Source organism: Heptranchias perlo, chromosome 21 (genome assembly GCF_035084215.1).
Source record: "Heptranchias perlo isolate sHepPer1 chromosome 21, sHepPer1.hap1, whole genome shotgun sequence".
NCBI classification, from domain to species: Eukaryota; Metazoa; Chordata; class Chondrichthyes; order Hexanchiformes; family Hexanchidae; genus Heptranchias; species Heptranchias perlo.
In genome coordinates, this window is record NC_090345.1 from 43,254,996 (window position 1) to 43,275,474 (window position 20,479).

At 40.3% G+C, this 20,479-nt stretch overlaps 2 protein-coding genes across 5 annotated transcripts in view; one reads left to right on the forward strand and one right to left on the reverse strand.

Annotated features, from left to right (window-relative positions):
- Positions 1 to 16,079, forward strand: part of phyhiplb (phytanoyl-CoA 2-hydroxylase interacting protein-like b) — a 75,028-nt gene extending 58,949 nt beyond the window's left edge. For all 3 annotated transcript variants that reach the window (XM_068002590.1, XM_068002592.1, XM_068002591.1), the window contains exons 3-6: positions 1,934 to 2,130; positions 6,357 to 6,531; positions 12,299 to 12,416; positions 14,923 to 16,079. In XM_068002590.1, coding sequence (XP_067858691.1) covers positions 1,934 to 2,130; positions 6,357 to 6,531; positions 12,299 to 12,416; positions 14,923 to 15,457 — 1,025 coding nt within the window. In that variant the 3' untranslated portion in view covers positions 15,458 to 16,079. The remainder of the gene's footprint in view (positions 1 to 1,933; positions 2,131 to 6,356; positions 6,532 to 12,298; positions 12,417 to 14,922) is intronic.
- Positions 16,080 to 16,640: 561 nt separating this feature from the next.
- fam13c (family with sequence similarity 13 member C) overlaps positions 16,641 to 20,479 on the reverse strand; it is a 138,664-nt gene continuing 134,825 nt past the window's right edge. For both annotated transcript variants that reach the window (XM_068002589.1, XM_068002588.1), the window contains one exon: positions 16,641 to 18,984. In XM_068002589.1, coding sequence (XP_067858690.1) covers positions 18,852 to 18,984 — 133 coding nt within the window. In that variant the 3' untranslated portion in view covers positions 16,641 to 18,851. The remainder of the gene's footprint in view (positions 18,985 to 20,479) is intronic.

Consider the following 20,479-nt stretch of genomic DNA (forward strand, 5'->3'; position numbering starts at 1 on the left):
ACGCTTGGTCCTTAATCACTTTGAACACAATGAAAAGACAGCGCAGTCAATTTATACGGATTGACTGCATTGAAGTCTGACACCTAAAGCCTAAGAACTTGATACTCTATTTTCTGTGTGGGCACCATCTGCCAGCATAACCTTGATGGATAAATAGTGGACTGTAAGATCCAGGTACAGCTGCATAAATATGCTTTCCGCAAGGAAGGGGTCCAGTCCATTCTCTAACAGTGGGGTTTCCTAAAACTGAAATCCATAACCATCTTTCAAAATAAATAGTTTCTAGTGATCAGGGATCCAAAGGAATTGGTTAGCCTATTCATTGTGTTTCTGTATGTTTTATCTCAATTTACTTTCAGCACAAACATTTGCAAGGTTAAGGAGGGTATACTGTGATTTTTCTCAGACTGGCCCAGAAAGACCTGGTTCTCATACAGGGACTTGTATCGAGATGGGCTCCACCTTATAAAAGAGTAACAATAACTTGCATTTATATAGTGCCTTTAATATAGAAAACATTTCCCAACAAGGAAGATCTGTAAAATCAGCTAAACAAGCACATCTGCTACACGTTACTGATATGGTCTTAAAGAATCTCCTATATCTCAGGGCATAAAGATCAACTAAGGATTTACAAATGCTCTGAACTGGTGGTTTTGAGAGAAAATTTCCAGGCAGGTTCTCATTTGTAGTCCTGGTCATTGTTGCTTCCTGCAATGAGAAGCCTTTCTCACAGCTTGTGTTTACCATCTCCATGGATTGGACTCGGGTTGTATGAACAGAGGCATGACCAGTAGGAATGCTAACTGACTTGAGGTTTAAGGAGAATGACTGGTGGCCAGAGCTTTTCAGGATCACAACTCCAGCCAAGCAGTGTTCCTCTGGATAGACCATCCAGTGTTAAATCAATAATGGGCAAGACTTTGTTCGACTCTCTCAAGTAACATACTTCAGATGTAGCATTGGTGTTGTTGAAAGTATAATATTCTGTCGTCTTAGCACTTTACATGATGGAATATGTAGCAGTGGATCTCACAAGCAGGAACAAGATAGACCCACAAGACTGAACATAATGAAGATGCCATTTGTTTGGTTTATTTGGTTACCCAAAATTAGATAGGGTGAGTAAATTCAGCTTTGGTGAGGCACAACACAGGTGGTGGTGGATTCGCCACCTGTTATACACTCCGCCTGTAGTCATTGGAAAGGAAAATCTGACGAGGGGTATAATTGGTGGCTGATCCGCTACTGCATGTTTTGCGCCCCCGCCAAAGTTGAATTTCACCCCCCAGAATGCTTAAAAAATGAGAAGCTAGTTAAATACTGCTCATCCAGAAAATACTGTCTTCAAGTCACCCCGGAATGAAACTAGCCCTGAGCTGACCGGCACACCTCGGTGCGGCCTTGCTGGGACTCGCCCCTCTCTGTTCTTCGTGCTGGTCCCATTCTTCTTGCTTTGTGCTGACCCCCTGTCTTAACAGCCCTCCTGCTCTTAACCAACTCTTCTTCATAATCATTGAAAGGACTTAAAGCAAATTAATCCAAATAGCTAGATTTGCATTAAGTGTTAAACGCTGTAAGATTACTTTTAAAATTCGGTTGTCAAATTTTTGTCCTGAAAAGTATTATAATTGGTATGCATTGCATCTATGAGGCGAGTTAGCAAACATACCATTACTACTGGATACTACACTGAAGTACCATTCCACTGGCAAGGTCCAGCATCAATCCAAACTTGTTGCTGGAGTTTTTGCACTGCACCATGCATCACACCCAAAGTTAGGAACGTAAATATTGCAAGCTGATTGGTTAATGTTTGAAATAGGAACTAGAAACTCCTTTTGATCTTGCTACTTTGTGATTAAATTATTTTGAGCTATGTAATTATATCATCAATACTTTCAAAGACACTTTGTATTTTGTTTTTGCACAGGAAACAAATCGCAAGACAGTGGCATTGCAGAGATGGAGGAGCTTGCTGTTCCACACAACATAAAAATAAGTAATATCACATGTGATTCTTTCAAGATCTCATGGAGCATGGATCCAAAATACAAAGATCGTATCACACATTACTTTATTGATCTTAACAAGAAAGAAACCAAGAATTCCAATAAATTCAAGCATAAGGTAAAATACTGTATTATAACTGGTACAATTTTAAAGGGGGTACAGGAATGGAGAGACCTGGGGGTATACGCACACAAATCTTTGAAGGTGGCAGGACAAGTTGAGAAGGCTGTATTTTTTTAAAAAAGCATGCGGTATCTGTGGCTTTATAAACAGAGGCATAAGAGTATAAAAGCAAGGACGTTATGCTAAACCTTGGTTAGGCCCCAACTGGAGTATTGCGTCCAATTCTGAGCACCACACCGTAGGAAGGATGTTAAGGCCTTAGAGAGGGTGCAGAGGAGATTTACTATAATGGTACCAGGGATGCGGGACTTCAGTTATGTGGAGAGACTAGAGAAGCTAGAGGAGAGAAGGTTAAGGGGAGATTTAATAGAGGTGTTCAAAATCATTTAGGGTTTTGATAGAGTAACTAAGGAGAAACTGTTTCTAGTGACAGATGGGTCGGTAACCAGAGGACACAGATTTAAAGTAATTGACAAAAGAACCAGAGGCGAGATGAGGAGAAAATTTTTTACGCAGTGAGCTGTTATAATCTGGAATGCACTGCCTGAAAGAGTGGTGGAAGCAGATTCAAAAATAACTTTCAAAAGGGAATTGGATAAATACTTGAAGGGGAAAATTTTGCATTGCTATGGGGAAAGTGTAGGGGAATGGAGCTAATTGGATAACTCTTTCAAAGTTATCCAATTTGGCCCATCATGCCAACGGGCATGATGGGCTGAATGGCCTCCTGTGCTGTATTATTAAATGATTCTATAAGCATTTACTTAATTTTATGCTAAATCCACACTTTCTTTGATGCTTCATGGCACAAAGTTGTTTTTCAAAATAATTCTAAATACAGATTGGTTATAGTGAAAGTCAAATCTCCCGTTGATGAGGTAGTTACTCTTAAAGAGGAAAGCTATTCTGTTGAATTCCTACATAATCTTAGCTATAAATAAAGATATGTGTATAGTTACTGTTATTGTTCCTTTTCTTCTGTGCTTTAGTGCTGCTGATTCGAGGCTGTCTGGAAGCAGATGTTTCGTACAGAAACTTTCATAATGGAGTAACATGAGGTCTTGTTACTGTTGTTCCAGAATTGGGGAAAGCAGCCTGGATGCTAGTAATCCCAATTGATGTTGTTTGAATGCATCTTCAGGATGAGGAGCAATTCTGCACTAAATGTCTGCTTCCAAATCAAATTTTAAAAATTATGTTGTACATGATCAACAGTGGAGCTTGAAACTTTTTAGAGGGACTGGGATTTCTCATTATTCAGTGGAGTATTTGCAGTACAGGTCCTGCGTTAATGCTCCATTTCAAACATTCTTGGGTATAGTTTCAGTGACTGGATGATTTCAGGAGCTTTCAGCTTAACTGTTCAAAATCTGCCAGTGAGTTGCAGGATTTCAGCAGTCAATAATCCTTTTTTAATTTCATTTCTAAAAACATTTGTAATTCTGCAGGGGAAAAATCATCTAGGGACACTATCCTACTAAGAACTTTGTGCTATGTGCCACCTTGATCAAATGAACCTCCCCTTGTCCCTCCCCCAAACTACCACATATCAAATAATCTGGGACATGCAGCTTAGTTTTTCTCCTATCATCAGATGCAGTCCTCTCTCTTGTCTCTTATGGTTACAGCAGTGCAGTGGGAGCAGTCCACTATTAGTTATCCAAAGATATCAAAGAAGGATGGATCGGGAAACAGGGCTGGCACTTGGGGCAGTAGGACAGAATGGGAGAAAGTGAAGGACCGGGAGAAGTAAATTGGAGAGGAAAAAGGAATGAGTAGAGGCGGTGGGGGTGGGTACGGTGAAAGAGGCAGGGGGGACATTTGGACACAAGGCTCAGTTTTCGAAGTTTAAAGATATAAATCAATAGCAGGGAGGAACATAGGAACATAAGAAATAGTAGCAGGAGTAGGCCACATGGCCCCTCGAGCTGGCTCCGCCATTCAATCAGATCATGCTAACCTTAGACCTCAACTCCACTTTCCTGCCCGATCCCCATATCGCTTGATTCCCCTTGAGTGCAGAAATCTGTCCACCTCAGCCTTGAATATATTCAACAACTCAGCATTCACAGCCGTTTGGGGTAGAGAATTCCAAAGATTCACAACCCTCTGAGTGAAGAAATTCCTCCTCAACTCAGTCTTAAATGGCTGACCCCTTATCCTGCTACTATGCCCCCTAGTTCGAGAGGACTCAATAAGAGGTAAATATAATAAATAGATTTTTAAGCATGATGCATAGAGCGTGGCAAGAAGTGTGTGCTATATGCAAGACTTTTAATATACTAAGTATATATTACAAATACGAGTGACTCACCTTCTGACTCCCCAAAGCCTTTCCACCATCTACAAGGCACAAGTCAGGAGTGTGATGGAATATTCTCTACATGCCTGGATGGGTGCAGCTCCAACCACACTCAAGAAGCTCAACACCATTCGGGACAAAGCAGCCCACTTGATTGGCACCCCATCCACCACCCTAAACGTTCACTCCCTTCACCGGCGCACTGTGGCTGCAGTGTGTACCATCCACAGGATGCACTGCAGCAACTCACCAAGGCTTCTTCTTCAACAGCACCTCACAAACCCGCGCCCTCTACTATCTAGAAGGACAGGGGCAGCAGGCACATGGGAAGAACACCACCTGCACGCTCCCCTCCAAGTCACACACCATCCCGACTTGGAAATATATCGCCGTTCCTTCATCGTCGCTGGGTCAAAATCCTGGAACTCCCTTCCTAACAGTACTGTGGGAGAATCTTCACCAAATGGTTTGCAGCGGTTCAAGAAAGCGGCTCACCACCACCTTCTCAAGGGCAATTAGGGATGGGAAATAAATGCTGGCCTTGCCAGCGACGCCCACATCCCATGAACGAATGGGGAAAAAAACAAATAAACTGCAGTATATATTGCTGCAAACACATTGGGGGATGAAATGCTGTGGTCACAATGTGTAGCAGCATTATAAGCATGTTCTTTTTGAATGTGTTTGATATTGTTACACAGAGACCAGAGTCTCCCCCCATTATTGTAATACATTTTGATAAAATAGACAACAAATAGCATGAAATGTTTTGAGGACCTGGCAACTAAGGGGTTACTGTTTCTTGTGAATATTTTTTGTTAAATTCACTCATCGACTATTTTAAAACAAGATTTGAAAAGTAACAAAATGTTATTTAACAGTGCAACCTGGAAAGCCTACTCAGGCAGTGATTGCTGCATCAGGATGTAATTACAGTTGCTGATGAATATAATAAATGCACTACTTGAGTCAGTGTTTTGGCACAGCTGTTAACAGACCATCTGAGAGTCCAGCCTACAATTTCCACTCCCAGCAACTCATTGTACTGGCATAAATTGGTCAGCCAGCAGTGGAAAATGGGCTGGAGTTTCGTTCTGCTGAAACTCCACCCTTTTTCATGTATAACTAATTTTTTGAGGTCATTTATGCTGGGAGGGTAACAAATGAGGCTCCAATGACATGGTGACATCATGCATCAGGTTTTCTGTAATTTCCACACTTTATTGCCATTTCATATTCTCACTGGGATAAAAGGCTGCAGGACACGAGTTCCAGATCCCCAAGCTTTCCAGCTAATAGATGACACCTCCTGACCCTCCGGTCAGCAATGTCGTCTTCCTCATGCGCCACCACCGTTGCTCCTGCTCACAGGGTTTGTGTCACCTCATGAACTCTCCTCTGGCTCACTGTAACTCTCTTGATATAGATGTCTCTGAGCTAGTGCTTGGGAGGATAGAGTGCGTAACAGTGTGTGCTGTAAACTGCTTGCATCACTGGAGGCTGAGGAATAGAGGTTAGAATTTTTTCCTGCGGAGTGGACACTATCACTTTCAGTAGAAGCACTGATGTGAGAGTTGCTTGATCTGGTTCCTTGACATGTAATGCATGGTAATAAGCGAAGGCAAACAGAATATCAGGATGAAACCTCAGCTGATACATGCCCTCCTACTTCACCATGCCTGACATGCTCAATGGCCTCACTCTCATTTCTCCCCCCCCCCCCCCCCCAGATTCATGATCTGTTTTCCAACACAATTTCTGTGGACAAAGGGGGAATCCCATTTAGCTTCCTCTGAATTTAATATCTTTGTAACTTGAATGCCTTAGGGTCATTGTTAGTACCAATCATGAGCACTGTGTCATCTGCTATATTGGTGCTTGATTCATTTGAGAGATCAGAATTCCATTTCTTCTGCAGGATGTTCCTACTAAACTGGTGGCAAAAGCAGTTCCTCTGCCAATGACAGTACGTGGTCACTGGTTCTTAAGTCCCAGAACAGAGTACACTGTGGCTGTTCAGACAGCATCAAAGCAAGGTGATGGAGATTACACCGTTTCTGACTGGAGTGAAGTTGTGGAATTCTGTACTGCAGGTAAAATGCTATTTGAATTTCTTAAACAGGCCTATTTGGGCAAAAATATTCTAGCCCTTTCAGGGGTTTCATGGTGTCATTTACTTCCATTCCTTTTATCCTTCTCTGGATTGGTCTATCATCTGTTGTGGGGAGAATCAGTGGGACTGACACTGACGTTTTGTGTGCGATGTAATCTTTGCAACTCCCATATTGCATTAATAGCCCCAACCTCAGACCAATTCTCAGTTCATTTTATCGGTAGCTATGGTTGTGGTTCTTCTATAAAAAAGCAAACCAAGCACCGGGGTTCCTTTCTAGAGGGATAGAATTGAAAATCAGTGAAGTTATGTTAAACTTTGGTTAAATCACACCGACTACTGTGCACAGTTCTGGTCTCCATATTATAAAAAGGATATAGAGGCACTGGAGAAGGTGTAAAAAAGATTTACAAGGATGATACCAGACCTGAGAGGTTATACCTATCAGGAAAGTGAACAGGCTAGAAAAGAGAAGGCTGAGAGGTGACCTGATAGAGGCCTTTAAAATTATGAAAGGGTTTGATAGGATAGACGTAGAGAAGATGCGTCCACTTGTGGGGGAGACCAAAACTAGGGGCAATAAATATAAGATAGTCACTAATAAATCCAATAGGGAATTCAGGAAAAACTACTTCACCTAGAGAGTGGTTAGACTGTGGAACTCACTATCACAAGGAGTAGTTGATAGTGAATAGCATAGATGCATTTAAGGGGAAGCTGGATAATCATGCGAGGGAAAAAGGAATAGAAGTTTATGCTAATAGGGTTAGACGAGAAGGCTCGTGTGGATCATAAACACTGGTATGGAACAGTTGAGCCGAATGGCCTGTTTCTGTGCTGTAAATTCTATGTAATATATCTGGTTTGGAATTTGCTGATTTTCTGTTTTGCTAGGTAACTATAACTTACACTGCAGGTTGTCTAGCAAAAAGAACTGAGAACTGGGCTGTGAGTTAGCGCAATATGAGATTGGCGGGGTAGACCTTGTGTCTCTTAGATGTCTTCAGAGTGTATTGAACTTTTGGAGTGACATTGTCCTAGTAATTATTCTCCCACAGTAGAAGCTTGTGGAAGATACATTCAGGTCCAAAGTGAGAAAAATCATTCCTGAGGCAATCTTCATTAAGTTACACGCCATGCAAATTAAGAAAAGATATACAATCTGAAATATTAGAGGGGAGGCACATCCCTTTGGATGAAGCACATTTGCAAGACTACTCTTTTGCTTAAGCATCATCATGCTTCAGCATCTCCAAAGCAAACTACTGAGAAGTCCACGAGTAGAGTATCTTTGTCTGATATGGATTGTGCACTCCCTCTCCCCATTACGTCACATTTTGTTTACATAAGCCTATTTTCTGTTTTTTCCCCTTTTTTGACAGCCACAAGATAAGTTGTTGTATATAAACTTTTGCAAAAATATTGGTTATTTATAAATTCAGACATTAATCAGATCTGTAATTTTGTACCTTTGCCTGCTTTTAGAAGCGGAACAGGATGCAAGTATTTTTTAATTCTAAGCGTTTCTAATGTGTCCTATAAGAGTACAATTTTGTGGCCTGCAATGTGTATCAAAGGTTTTCAAACAGAAGGAAAAAAACGTTCAGCATCTCCGATTCAGCAATATAATTGAGCTCAAAATGGATGATACTGCCTTTCACATGAAGAAAAGGGTGAAAGCTTTTATTTCATGGTCATGACAGTTCAGAAAACAAATTCTGCTGGGAGGATAGCAGCTTGGAGTTCTTTCTCAAGTTTAAGACTGCTGGGTGGCCACTGGTCCAGGATGCCATAAACCATGAAAATTTGTGTGTCCAATGGCATGCTCCTGGCATAAGTCAGAAGGGAGTGCAGCATTGGGGTTCATTGGGTCCCATCCATCTTTGCCAGTTTCCACCTGTTTGAGGTGAAACCTCCATCCACCCCAGACACGTTTCATGATGTTGGAGGTGACGTGGCCCTATGGATTTTTGGGATCTATGACTGGAAAGGTCCTAGCGGATTGGAAAACAGCAAACGTAACACCCCTATTCAAGAAGGGAGTGAGACAGAAAGCAGGTAACTATAGACCAGTTAGCCTAAAATCTGTCATTGGGAAAATGCTAGAATCCATTATGAAGGAAGTAGTAGCAGGACATTTGGAGATTCATAATACAATCAAGGAGAGTCAACATGGTTTTATGAAGAGGAAATCATGTCTGACAAATTTATTAGAGTTCTTTGAGGAAGTAACGGGCAGGGTGGATAAAGGGGAACCAATGGATGCAGTATATTTGGATTTCCAAAAGACATTCGATAAGGTGCCACATAAAAGATTACAGCACAAGATAAGAGCTCATGGTGTTGGGGGTAATATACTGGCATGGGTAGAGGATTGGCTAACGAACAGAAAACAAAGTCGGGATAAAAGGATCATTTTCAAAATGGCAATCTGTAACTAATGGGGTGCCGCAGGGATCAGTGCTGGAGCCTCAACTATTTACAATATATATCAATGACTTGGATGAAGGAACAGAGTGTCTTGTGGCCAAATTTGCTGCTGATACAAAGATAGGTGGAAAAGCAAGTTGCGATGAGGACACAAAGTGTCTGCAAAGGGATATTGACAGGTTAAGCAAATGGGCAAAAATTTGGCAGATGGAATATAATGTGGGAAAATGTGAAGTCATCCACTTTGGGAGGAAAAATAAAAAAGCAAAATATTATTTGAATGGAGAAATACTACAAAATGCTGCGGTACAGAGGGATCTGGGTGTCCTCGTACATGAAACACAAAAGTCAACATACAGGTGCAGCAGGTAATCCGGAAGGCAAACGGAATATTGGCCTTTATTTCTAGGGATGGACTATAAAAGCAGGGAAGTCATGCTACAACTGTACACGGTGCTGGTGAGACCACACCTGGAGTACTGCGTACAGTTCTGGTGCCCTTATTTAAGGAATGACATATTTGCATTGGAGGCAGTTCAGAGAATGTTCACTAGGTTGATTCTGGGTATGGAAGGGTTATCTTATGAGGAAAGATTGAACAGGTTGGGTCTATACTCATTGGAGTTTAGAAGAATGAGAGGAGATCTTATTGAAATATACAAGATTCTGAGGGGACTCGATAGGGTAGATGCAGAGAGGATGTTACCTCTCATGGGGGAATCTAAAACTAGGGGGCATAGTCTCAGAATAAGGGGTTGCCCGTTTAAGACGGAAATGAGGAGGAATTTCTTCTCCCAGAGAGTCGTGAATCTTTGGAATTCTTTACCCCAAAAAGCTGTGGAGGCTGAGTCATTGAATACATTCAAGGCTGAGTTAGACAAATTTTTGATCAGCAAGGGAGTCAAAGGATATGGGGAAAGGGCGGGAAAGTGGAGTTGAGGTAAAAATCAGATCAGCCATGATCTCATTAAATGGCGGAGCAGGCTCGAGAGGCTGAATGGCCTACTCCTACTCCTATCTCTTATGGTCTTATGGTTAAACATTTGGATCACTAACATTAAAGTACATTTAGCCACAATTGTTACCGATCTTCATCAGACCACTGCCCATATTTCTAAATTGAGCCAATAGTTCAAATTTTGGAAGTTTATAAAAAATAAGAAATGTGGAATAAACCATTCAAGCACTATAGCTATAGCTGTTTTGGATCTATTTCAAGGCTATTTAGTTTTATTTATTTTGTTCCCATTCTCTCAAAAGACAATACCAAATGTATTATAACGTGCTACTTGGACGTTAACCAACCTGCAGGTTACTAAAAGGATATTTTAACATTTCCAAGGCCGTTTTCCTGGTTAGGCTGCTCGCGGCTTGGTACGAATGGATGGAGCGTATGCTGCACACACTCAGCCCATTTGTATCTCAAAATTACAATCGGGCTCTTTTGTCCGCCTGAGGAACCTGATTACAAGTAGCCTTTCACTACCCATCTGGAGTGATGACTCAATGCCGTTTTCAGGCCACTACTGTCTCGTTTATGTCAGGTGGAGGGAGCAAGGATCATGGGATGGTGGTGCAGAAGGGAGAGATGAAATGGGACATGGCTAGCTGGAGAGAGTAGGGGAAAAGCAGGCCTGAAGATTACAGAGAGAAAAAAAAGAAAGACTTGCATTCATGTAGTGCCTTTCATGACCGTAGGACATCTCAAAGTGCTTTATAGCCAATGAAGTACCTTAAGTGTAGTTACTATTGTAATGTAGGAAATACTGCTGCCAATTTACGCACAGCTAGGTTCCCACAAACAGTAATGTGCTCATGACCAGATAAACTGTTTGTGATGCTAGTTGAGGAATAAATATTGGCCAGGACACTGGGGAAAAACATTTTCTGCTCTTTGAAATAGTGCCATGTGATCTTTTGTATCCACCTGAGAGGGCAGACGGGGCCTCGATTGAACGTCTCATCCGAAAGACGACCCCTCTGATAGTGCAGCACTCCCTCAGTATTGCACTGGCGTGTCAGCCTAGATTTTGTGCTCTGGAGTGGGACATGAACCCACAATTTTCTGACAGAGGCGAGAGTGCTACTGTTGAGCCACGGCTTACACCTTGAAAAGTGAGAGGAGCAGTGCGCAGGTCCAAGGTGGCAGCCAAAGCGCGCACAAATGTACATTGTGCTTAGATTACTTGGAAGAAAGGGAAAGTGTGGAGTTGGGCCTTGTATGGGATTGGAAACCAGTCCTACTTCTGAGTGTCTTTAGAAAGGGCAGGGAACATCCAGGCAGGAGGCTGCAGAGGAGTGAGGTCTGTTACAGAAGATAGCACAGGGATTGAAGGTTGCAAGCAGCAGCGAGGATCAGTCCCACAGCAGGAAAAGGGGAGAAGACAAGTTAAAAAGCCTGTAGCACATGATGGTTGATCCAGCAGCCATTGGAGGAGAGGGAAATGATCCAGTGTTCATTGAAGGAGTGAGGTATTGCCCTGGAGCAACAAATCATCCAAGGAACCAGTGAAGGAGTATAGTATTGTCCGAAAAGCTTTGAAGGGACAACGTGAAGCCTGGAGACAAACTGTAAGCTAGAGGAAGGAGCCAGCACATCAGCAGAAAGCCCAGAGCTGATAGAGGATGTAGATCAAAGCAAGCTGCCAGTGCGTTTCAGTCTAGGGGGTCAATCAAGCACCAGAGCGAGAACAACTCAGACGCAGTTCCATCTTTCAATGGAAATGAAAGATCAGGCGGTTTCTATAATGGAAGGCTGATCCGCAACACGAGTTTCATGCCTGGGCGGCAAGTTGAAAATCTACCCCACTATCCAAAGATTAGGAGAACACGAGCATCCATGTCAATTCAGTAAGCTAAGTACAACCGCAACAGTTTCTATTTGACCTCTGGGCAGTGGTACATTACTAGATATTATACCATAGAAGTTTGTAGTAGGAGGCCATTCGACCCATTGTGTCTGAGCTAGTCCTTTGCTAGAGCAATCCAAAGCTCATCCCACTGTCCTCTCTCCCAAATAGAGCCACATTGTGTGTATAAAGTTACACTCTGTAGGAAGTGAGGGCTTGATCACTGGTGCTTGACAGTGAGTGTGAGAAATATCTGGGAAAAAAACTAAGAAAATATGTTCATTTTTTCTTTGTATTTTGATTAAGCAGCTAAGAAGCAATTGATTTTGATGCTTTTTCCCTACAAAGTAATGTTCTCACAGGTGCTCTACTAAATTACATTGATCTTCAAATCATGCCAAATAATTGTTGTATAAAATTGAAACATAATACAATGTTAGTAATAAAATGCCTTTTATTTTTCTGCAGACTATTCCAAGGTTCACCTTACACAATTGATGGAAAAAGCTGAAGCAATTTCAGGGCGTATGTTGAAGTTTTCAGTTTTCTATCGTAACCAGCACAGAGAATACTTTGACTATGTTCGGTAAGAAAAATTACAGGAAAAAATTACAGGACAAAGTACATTTAATTGTTGTTTAAGCTGAGAAAAATAACTTTGTTTATTGTTTAACTCCAAGTGACCACTGACTAGCAATTTTTTAAAAAGTCTTCTCATCAGCATCTCTTTAAAGATAATTGTACATCACTGGGAGAAAATAGTCCGTGTGGAGCAGTAAGTCATATTTGGTGTTAACTATATACAAACATTTACTGTTGTCCGTGAGCAAGGCATTAGCTATCCTTTATAGTCATAATTAACAGCCGATGGCAAGTTTAGCTGTCTAGTGGTAAGTGAGATAAAATGATGTTGATTTACTACCGTAACAAATATAAATGAACAGCTTAGCTTTGACTGGCTCTGCAGTACTTTTCTAAGTTTGGTGAAGTAGCAAAACTGGAATGCATAATAAGTGCATGCGAGAGCTATAGTTTTGTGAAACCAAACTTGAAGTTTTAGAATAAGAATTTTTAAAACAACATCTGTGCAGATAAGTGGATCTCCTGGAACAAAGTCCATATCTTAAGGGCATCAGAAGCTGTGCAGAGGTAACCAGGAACAAAATCAGCAAAATATATTACATAATCAGGGAATTAAAGGATTTCTTCAAAATCTTAATAGCTTAAAAGATAATACACAATGAATAGTGGAGGGGAAAAAAATCAATGTGTTGGGGCTACGTCTTCCAAAAATTCTCATGGTTGCTGAAAGCATTATATTCACGATTCACTGGGGAGGACTTCAAACATCTATCTGGTTAATTTACATGTTCACATACAATAGGTAATGCATGTCTCCCATGCAATTCGCTTTGTATAAAAATCTAATGTACCTTGTTTATGTTGAATTGATTTAATTGGTGGTATAATTTTGAATAGCAATTTTGTTATTTATAATCAATAATCATTTTCCTGATTGAAACTTATAGATTGGGGATACAGTCAAAAACTAATTTTCAGATGTAATGCATTACTTTAGTCCCTTCACTAAGTTAGGAGGGACAGTAAGTAGTGCAGATGAGAGCAGGAAGTTGCAAACGGACATAGACAGATTAAGTGAGTGGTCAAATGTGAGGTCATTCACTTTGGACCCAAGAAAGATAGAGGAGCAAAGAGCTCTGGGAGTCCAAGTACACAAATCATTAAAAGCGAGTGGACAGGTACAAAAAGCAATCAAAAATACTAATGGAATGTTGGCCTTTATCTCAAGGGGCTGCAAGTGACACTTCAGTTGTATAGAGCCTTGGTCATACTCCATCGGGAGTACTGCGTTCAGTTTTGAGCGCTGCACCTCAGGAAGGATATATTTTCTTTGGAGGGTTGGGTGGGAGATCGCGACTCTAGTCATCGCATGGATATTCAACAAAAAGCACAAGATTTTTTTTGGTCGATTTTGGACTTGTTCTTTATGAAGGAAAAATTTAAGATAGTCCTTTTGCACGGATCACACAGGTGGTATAGTTGGAGGATGGGCTACCTGCAGTTAACCTAAAAGACCATAATTTCTCCATTGGTTCAATGTCAGTGGGCGCACATCCAATACAAAGTACTTCCAATTGGCCTGATGTTAGCTCCTGGAACCTTTAGGAAAGTTAGTGTGGTAGGGGGCAGCCTTTTGCAGTAGCAAGAACCACATATCTACCCATTACTGGATATCTAGTTATGTAACCGCTACAGTGGCGGTGATTGAGCAGGTCTTTGCGCCATTGAATGCCAAATATTTGTAAGTGATCACTCAATCTGAACTGTGTCTAAGACACATGTCATCAAAGCCCTTTTCCAGACAGGGAAGTAGTATTCTGTTACTCATGATTCAGCTGTGGCCCAGAATTCTGGGTATGATAGGGGCATTGTTTTGCCAGCTAAATCTTCTTAGCCATTGGTCCTCTGACTTATCAGGACAGCAGAGAATGTGTAAAAAGTAGCCAATGTCCTATACCCCTAGTTACAAAACAGCAACATGTCTGCTTAATGGCAGCTGTACCACTGTTACTAACCTGCTGGATGGAAAGATGACCTGAAAGGAGACTGGAGCTAGGATTTTGAGATGAGTTTTACATTACAATCCACTTTTGAACTGCCAAGTACTATTGGTATTATATAGGAAGATGTAACTAAAAATGTCAAAAGATACAACGGTCTAGTCTGACTTGCATTAACAATTCTTAGTTTCCGTTCTTGCTCCTCCTTCTGCTTTAGTAACAAAGTGTGGAGGAAGCAGATTAAGTAGTAACTTTCTAAAGGGAATTGGATCTCTACTTAAAAAGTAAAAATTTGCAGGGCTATGGGGAAAGAGCAGGGGAGTGGGACTAATTGGTAGCTCTTTTGGAGAGCCAGCAGACATAGGCCAAATGGTATTCTTCTGTGCTATGAGATTCTATGATTGTTGTAACTCGTGTCAGTGAGTAATCCAAACCTGTAATAGCAACAGTGCTCAATATTCCTGCAGGATAAGTTATATTACTGAGAAATTAAAAAAAATACTGTTTCAGGGAGCAACAAGGGAAAATGATGCAACCTTCCACAAAAGATAACAGCGGTAGTCACGGTTCTCCCATCAGCGGGAAACTGGAAGGCATCTTCTTCAGCTGCAACACTGAATTTAACACTGGAAAACCTCCCCATGATTCACCTTATGGGAGATACCGCTATCAGATCCCTGCCAGCGAACTCTTCAACCAGAACACTAACCTGTATTTTGGTGACTTTTACTGTATGTATACGGCCTACCACTATGTCATTCTTGTTATTGCACCTGTGGGATCAGAGGGAGATGAATTCTGCAAGCAGCGACTTCCTCAGCTAAATATTGCAGACAACAAATTCCTGACATGCACTGAGGAGGATAGTAGGCTGGTTTATCATCATGCCCAGGATGCTATTTTAGAAATGATCTACACTGACCCAGTGGATCTCTCTCTTGGTAGCGTGGCTGAGATTAGTGGCCATCAGCTGATGAGTTTGTCCACAGCAAATGCAAAAAAAGATCCTAGCTGCAAGACTTGCAATATTAGTGTTGGACGTTAACTGAACAGTCTACAATTTCCACACTACTGACATTGATATAGTTGCATTTTGTGTTATTTCAATTCTTTCCTCTTGAAAGCACGCATTTGCAGCTTTTCACCAAAAGCTTACAGCTGGTTGATTTAGTTACTGAATATGTAAATGTCTTTTTTGTGAGATATTTCGTAAAGTTGCTGCAAAGTCCTAACAAAGCTAATAAACAGAAGTTCCTGCTTTAAGAATTATATAGTAACGCTTTGCTTTAAAAGAAAACACAATTGATGTTAATGTGCTCTTGCAAAGCAAAGTTGCCAGCTTATTTTGTAGTGTTCTAAAATGTAAATATTTAACCGGAATAAACTACTACTAATTGGAACAAGCATGATGGTTACAGTTGCAGCATGACTTTATCTTGCAAAATAGAAATACACTATTTCAGACACTTCCAATTTGTTAATTCAGTGTTTGTGTTAATTATGAGTTAAAACTGCTGCATTTAAAGAAAATAAATGTAATACAATAGAAAAATATTTGTATTTGTACTGTTCAAAAAGATTTACAGTGCAGTGTATGATTAACTACAGAGCATTTTGTAGTAATTTGACAATGTTATGAAACCATACTGCTTCTAAAAAAATTAAATGGCTGTAAAATGCAGACATTACTATCCTACTTATTACATTCCAACACCAATTTTAAGATTTGCATTATTTCTGTTAACCAAACAGTAGCTTATAATTTTTTTTTCATGCGTATACAATTTGCAACAATAAACAGGGTTATAGAATATTCCCAGAGGAGAAAAGCTCAGATTTTAAAAAGTTACTTAGAAAAATCTAAAATTTCAACCAAGAATGGTACTTTAACTCAACACTGCATTTAAAACATTCCTTACAAATTTGATTTCTGAATTTGGTGGAATATGAAATAACAATTAGGAATTTTATAAGGTGGTGCAAATTATACAACCTGAGTTAAATTCTTTCACTGCCAATATGATTTTGCTTCCAGCCTAAGATAAAGCTACCGCTTTGTGCTGCTTCAGTTGAGTGTAGATATGCCTGAACCAAGCAAAGAGATTCATTGTTCATTCCCATTTTACATGGAAGTTCAGATTCAGCTACAAATATTTTTGGCAAACTAGTTATGCATGTATAACAGTTGTACATTCATTAGCATTGCAAAAGAAGTAAACTCAAACAAGTTCAGTTCAAATAAGCGTTTTAAAAAAATGACTTCAAATTTAACTTTTTTCTAAAAAACACAGCATAATGATGCCTTGACCAGACAGTGGCAACTTTTGTGTGCTTGCACCAAGTGAATGATTAAAGTTCCACATGATACGCATACAGATTTGGCATCACCAACAGACAGCCAGGGCTGACATTTATTAAAAGGCTGACTTCAAGGCAATGATGGACAAGTGCTTATTGCCTATCTCAGTTAGGGATATATTAAATACCGTTGAAGGTATGTGGCTAAATCCATGAACCATAAATGATCACCACACAATCCAAAGTGAAAAAAGATAAACAAACTGCAAATCTTGCAAGGAGAAAGGGGAGGGGGGTACACTGGAAGGATTATTACAGGGACAAAGAGGATTTTTGAAATACATATAGCTAAAGACAACAGCAGTGCTATCATTGTAAGAAGGAAGTTGAGAAAGATGCTCCTGGGCCTGAAACAGAGGATGAAAATAAAATAATTCACATACTTGATGACTACTTCCTCCAAGTTTTCACGGGAAAACACTTAATAACATGTCGTCTTTAATCAGAGATAAAGTAGGATTAACATAGTCAACGAGATGGAGGCCTGAGACGCAAATGGGATGAGATCTGAGAGATGCTGATGGACATCCTGTGAATACTGGGGAGGTCCTGCTACAGTAAGAACAAGCTATTGTGATAAAACAGACTCATCCCACTGGTCTTACATCCCTACCAGGTAAAATAATAGAATTCATTATCAGGGTAAACTTGAAGATTACCTCCGCAATCTTAACCTACTTGAACAGCAGCCAACATGGTACATGGGGAAGAGTGCATATGACTAAAATCGTTTGACCTTTTTTTGAGGAAATGACATACCAAGTAGAAAGCCCTGCAACATTGAGCTGCTTTCCAAAAAGCATCAACATAATTCCACATGAAAGGCTGTTCCTCAAAGTGATTCAAATTCAAGATAAAACCTGGCAATGGCTGAAGGATAGGAAGCAGTTGGTACTTGTTAGGGGAATGACTTGACTGTGGGCAAGCCTTCAGTGGCATATCCCAAGAATTGGTATTGGGAACTGTAGTGTTTCTAATTTACATTAACGACTTGGAAACAGAAGTGCTCAGTGCAAACTGGTCAAATTCATGGATAATACTAAACTAGGGAGGGAGCCAAAGATCTAGTTTAAAAAAAACTGTGATTAAGGGACTTTGGGTTATGAGCAAAGATGGCCCAAACAGCTTTCCTCAACATCTATCTTCTGACATAACAGCTTTTCAATAAGCAAGGATCGCTGAAAGGGTTGATAAGAGTGGTTATAAGTGAGTCATGACACATAGACTGGTAAGATGCTGCAGGAACATTATGCATGCAAAAATATGTCTGTTTCAGAATGTTACACCTTATGAATGTTCTAAATTACAAAACATTACAAACACTTTTCAGGGTATTTACCAAAAATATAAATGACAACACTTTTAGTGACCAATATAAAGATAGGCGATCCCCAGGTAACGTGGATCTGAAATGGTTAAAAGAACTGCAACTTGGCCATGTTTTAAATGGCCATGAAAAAGATTGTGATTGGAGTCCAAACAATTGTAAGTTCACTTTGAATTTCTTTTTTTCCCTTCCATAATCAAACAAGAAATGACAATCTTTGATTGAGTAGTCGATTGCAGTTTAAATACAATGTGATATAAACTGAAGAAACCATCAAAACACATGAGCAAAAGGTAAGATGTTTCTTGGCTGTACGTGACACTCTCTTTTCAGTTCACAATGACACAAATAAAGTGCTATGGTGTCTCACACAAAGAAGATCAATAAATGTCTCCCTCCCAAACATCTGTCCTGCCAAGAAATCATTCAACTATTCTGAATTTATCTTTGTCCAGAATAGGGTCTATTTCATAAAATTCTCAAAGCTACCTACTCAAAAATATCGTCAGTGCATCTTGTAACGTTCGTTGTCATTAGTAACAAACAATGACTTTGACGAGTTGCTCAGCAACCCATTTGTTCATTCTTGCTGTCGCTGTTGGACTATGGAGACTTCAATGATTAATAAAGTGCAGCCAAGTGTTTCTATGGCACAAATGGGAGGATGAAATATCCAGAGCTTTACAAAGGATTGAATAATTTTCTCTGGTTGTTGCAAGGACAAGAAAATTGTCTTCAGCGTAGGTTTTTTTTTTTAAGAACTCAAAACAGTTTTTGAGCCATCGTGCTTAGTGATGAGAACTTCCAGCAATCGTAGTTTGGCTTTTATATGCTTGTACTCATTGTATTCTTCAGCCATTGGTGTGCGATCCTCTTTCTGTATGTTCCTATAAGAAAAGCTTGTGTAATTATTACCGTTTACAGGGAAAGCAATAGGGTTTAAGTAAAGCTCTGTGCCGCAGAGTGCAAGGTTGAGGGTTCGCAATTACAATTCCCCCAAAGTGATCTCCCAGTCTCAGCTCTGCTGTCAGGTACAGTAAGCCAAGTGACGAGGAGGTGCAGCGCCACAGGAAAGCAAGAGGGACTGAATCTCTTGGCCAGGATTCCAGGAGAAAAGGGAAGAAAAATACAAAAGAGGAGATTTAATAGAGGTGTTCAAAATCATAAACGGTTTTGATGGAGAAACTGTTTCTATTGACAGAAGGGTCAGTAGCCAGGGGACACAAATTTAATGTGATTGGCAAAAGAAGTAGAGGCAACGTGAGGAAACATTTCTTTACGCAGAGTTGTTATGATCTGGAATTCACTGCCTGAAAGGGTGGTGGAAGCAGATTCAGTAGTAACTTTCAAAATGGAATTGGATACATACTTGAAGGAAAAAATTTACAGGGCTATAGGACTAATTGGATAGCTCTTTCAAAGAGCCAGCACAGGCATGATGGGCTAAATGGCCTCCTTCTGTGTGGTAACATATTATGATACTATCAAAATAGAAAAAGCTTATTGTTAATTCTTATCATCCAGCCATTGGAACAGGAGACAACTATTAAGCACGCTGTGCCATTTAATTAGCTCTATCTTTGTGATCCTAATTCCTTACCCTTCCTTGAAGTCCCTGAACACATTTATTTACAAAGTAAGCTTCTGCCTCCCTTTTAAATCCCTCAATTTGATTTGATGCCTTTGGAGCAGAACATTCCACATTCGCACAACCTTTTCTGTAAAGAATTTTTTCTGGCTTTGCTTTAACTTGAATTCTAAAATTATATCTTTTTGTTCTAGATTCATCTACCCTGTCAATTCACTCCTTTATTTTAATCACCTCATAGCTATGTCCCTTCATCTTGGGTATCATTCTGGTGTGAATCATCACTGGGTTTTCTCCAGGACCAGTATATCCTTCCTAAGATGGGATTCCTCAAAATTGAATACAAAAGGCCAAAATTCCACAACTGGCTTTTATGTTGCGCTGGTGGAGCAAATATAACCCATAAAGCAGTGAAGTAACTGCCCTGAATTATCTGATTCAGTTCATCTGAAGAAGCTTTCACCAGTCATCACTGTAGCTTTGTCTTTGTGCGAGGAGAAGGCCAATGAGGAAATGTCCAAATTAAAGGGATGTACGCAGTTAATGGCAAGTGCCTACATATGGGGGCAAACATTTGTTTCAGTCTTTGTCAAGTTTCAAAATCAATTTCAGATGCTTGTTAGCTGTGGCAACTTGAGTGGGGGGTGGGGGTGAGGGGGAGTGAAGAAAAGTTCCAGGCACACAGAAAGCAAAAGGAAACTAAACGCAGAGTCACAAAATAGATTCTGTGTGCAAGTGACAGAATGGTACAGTACCCGACACCTTTTTGATAGATGGCTTAATGAATCTGTAGA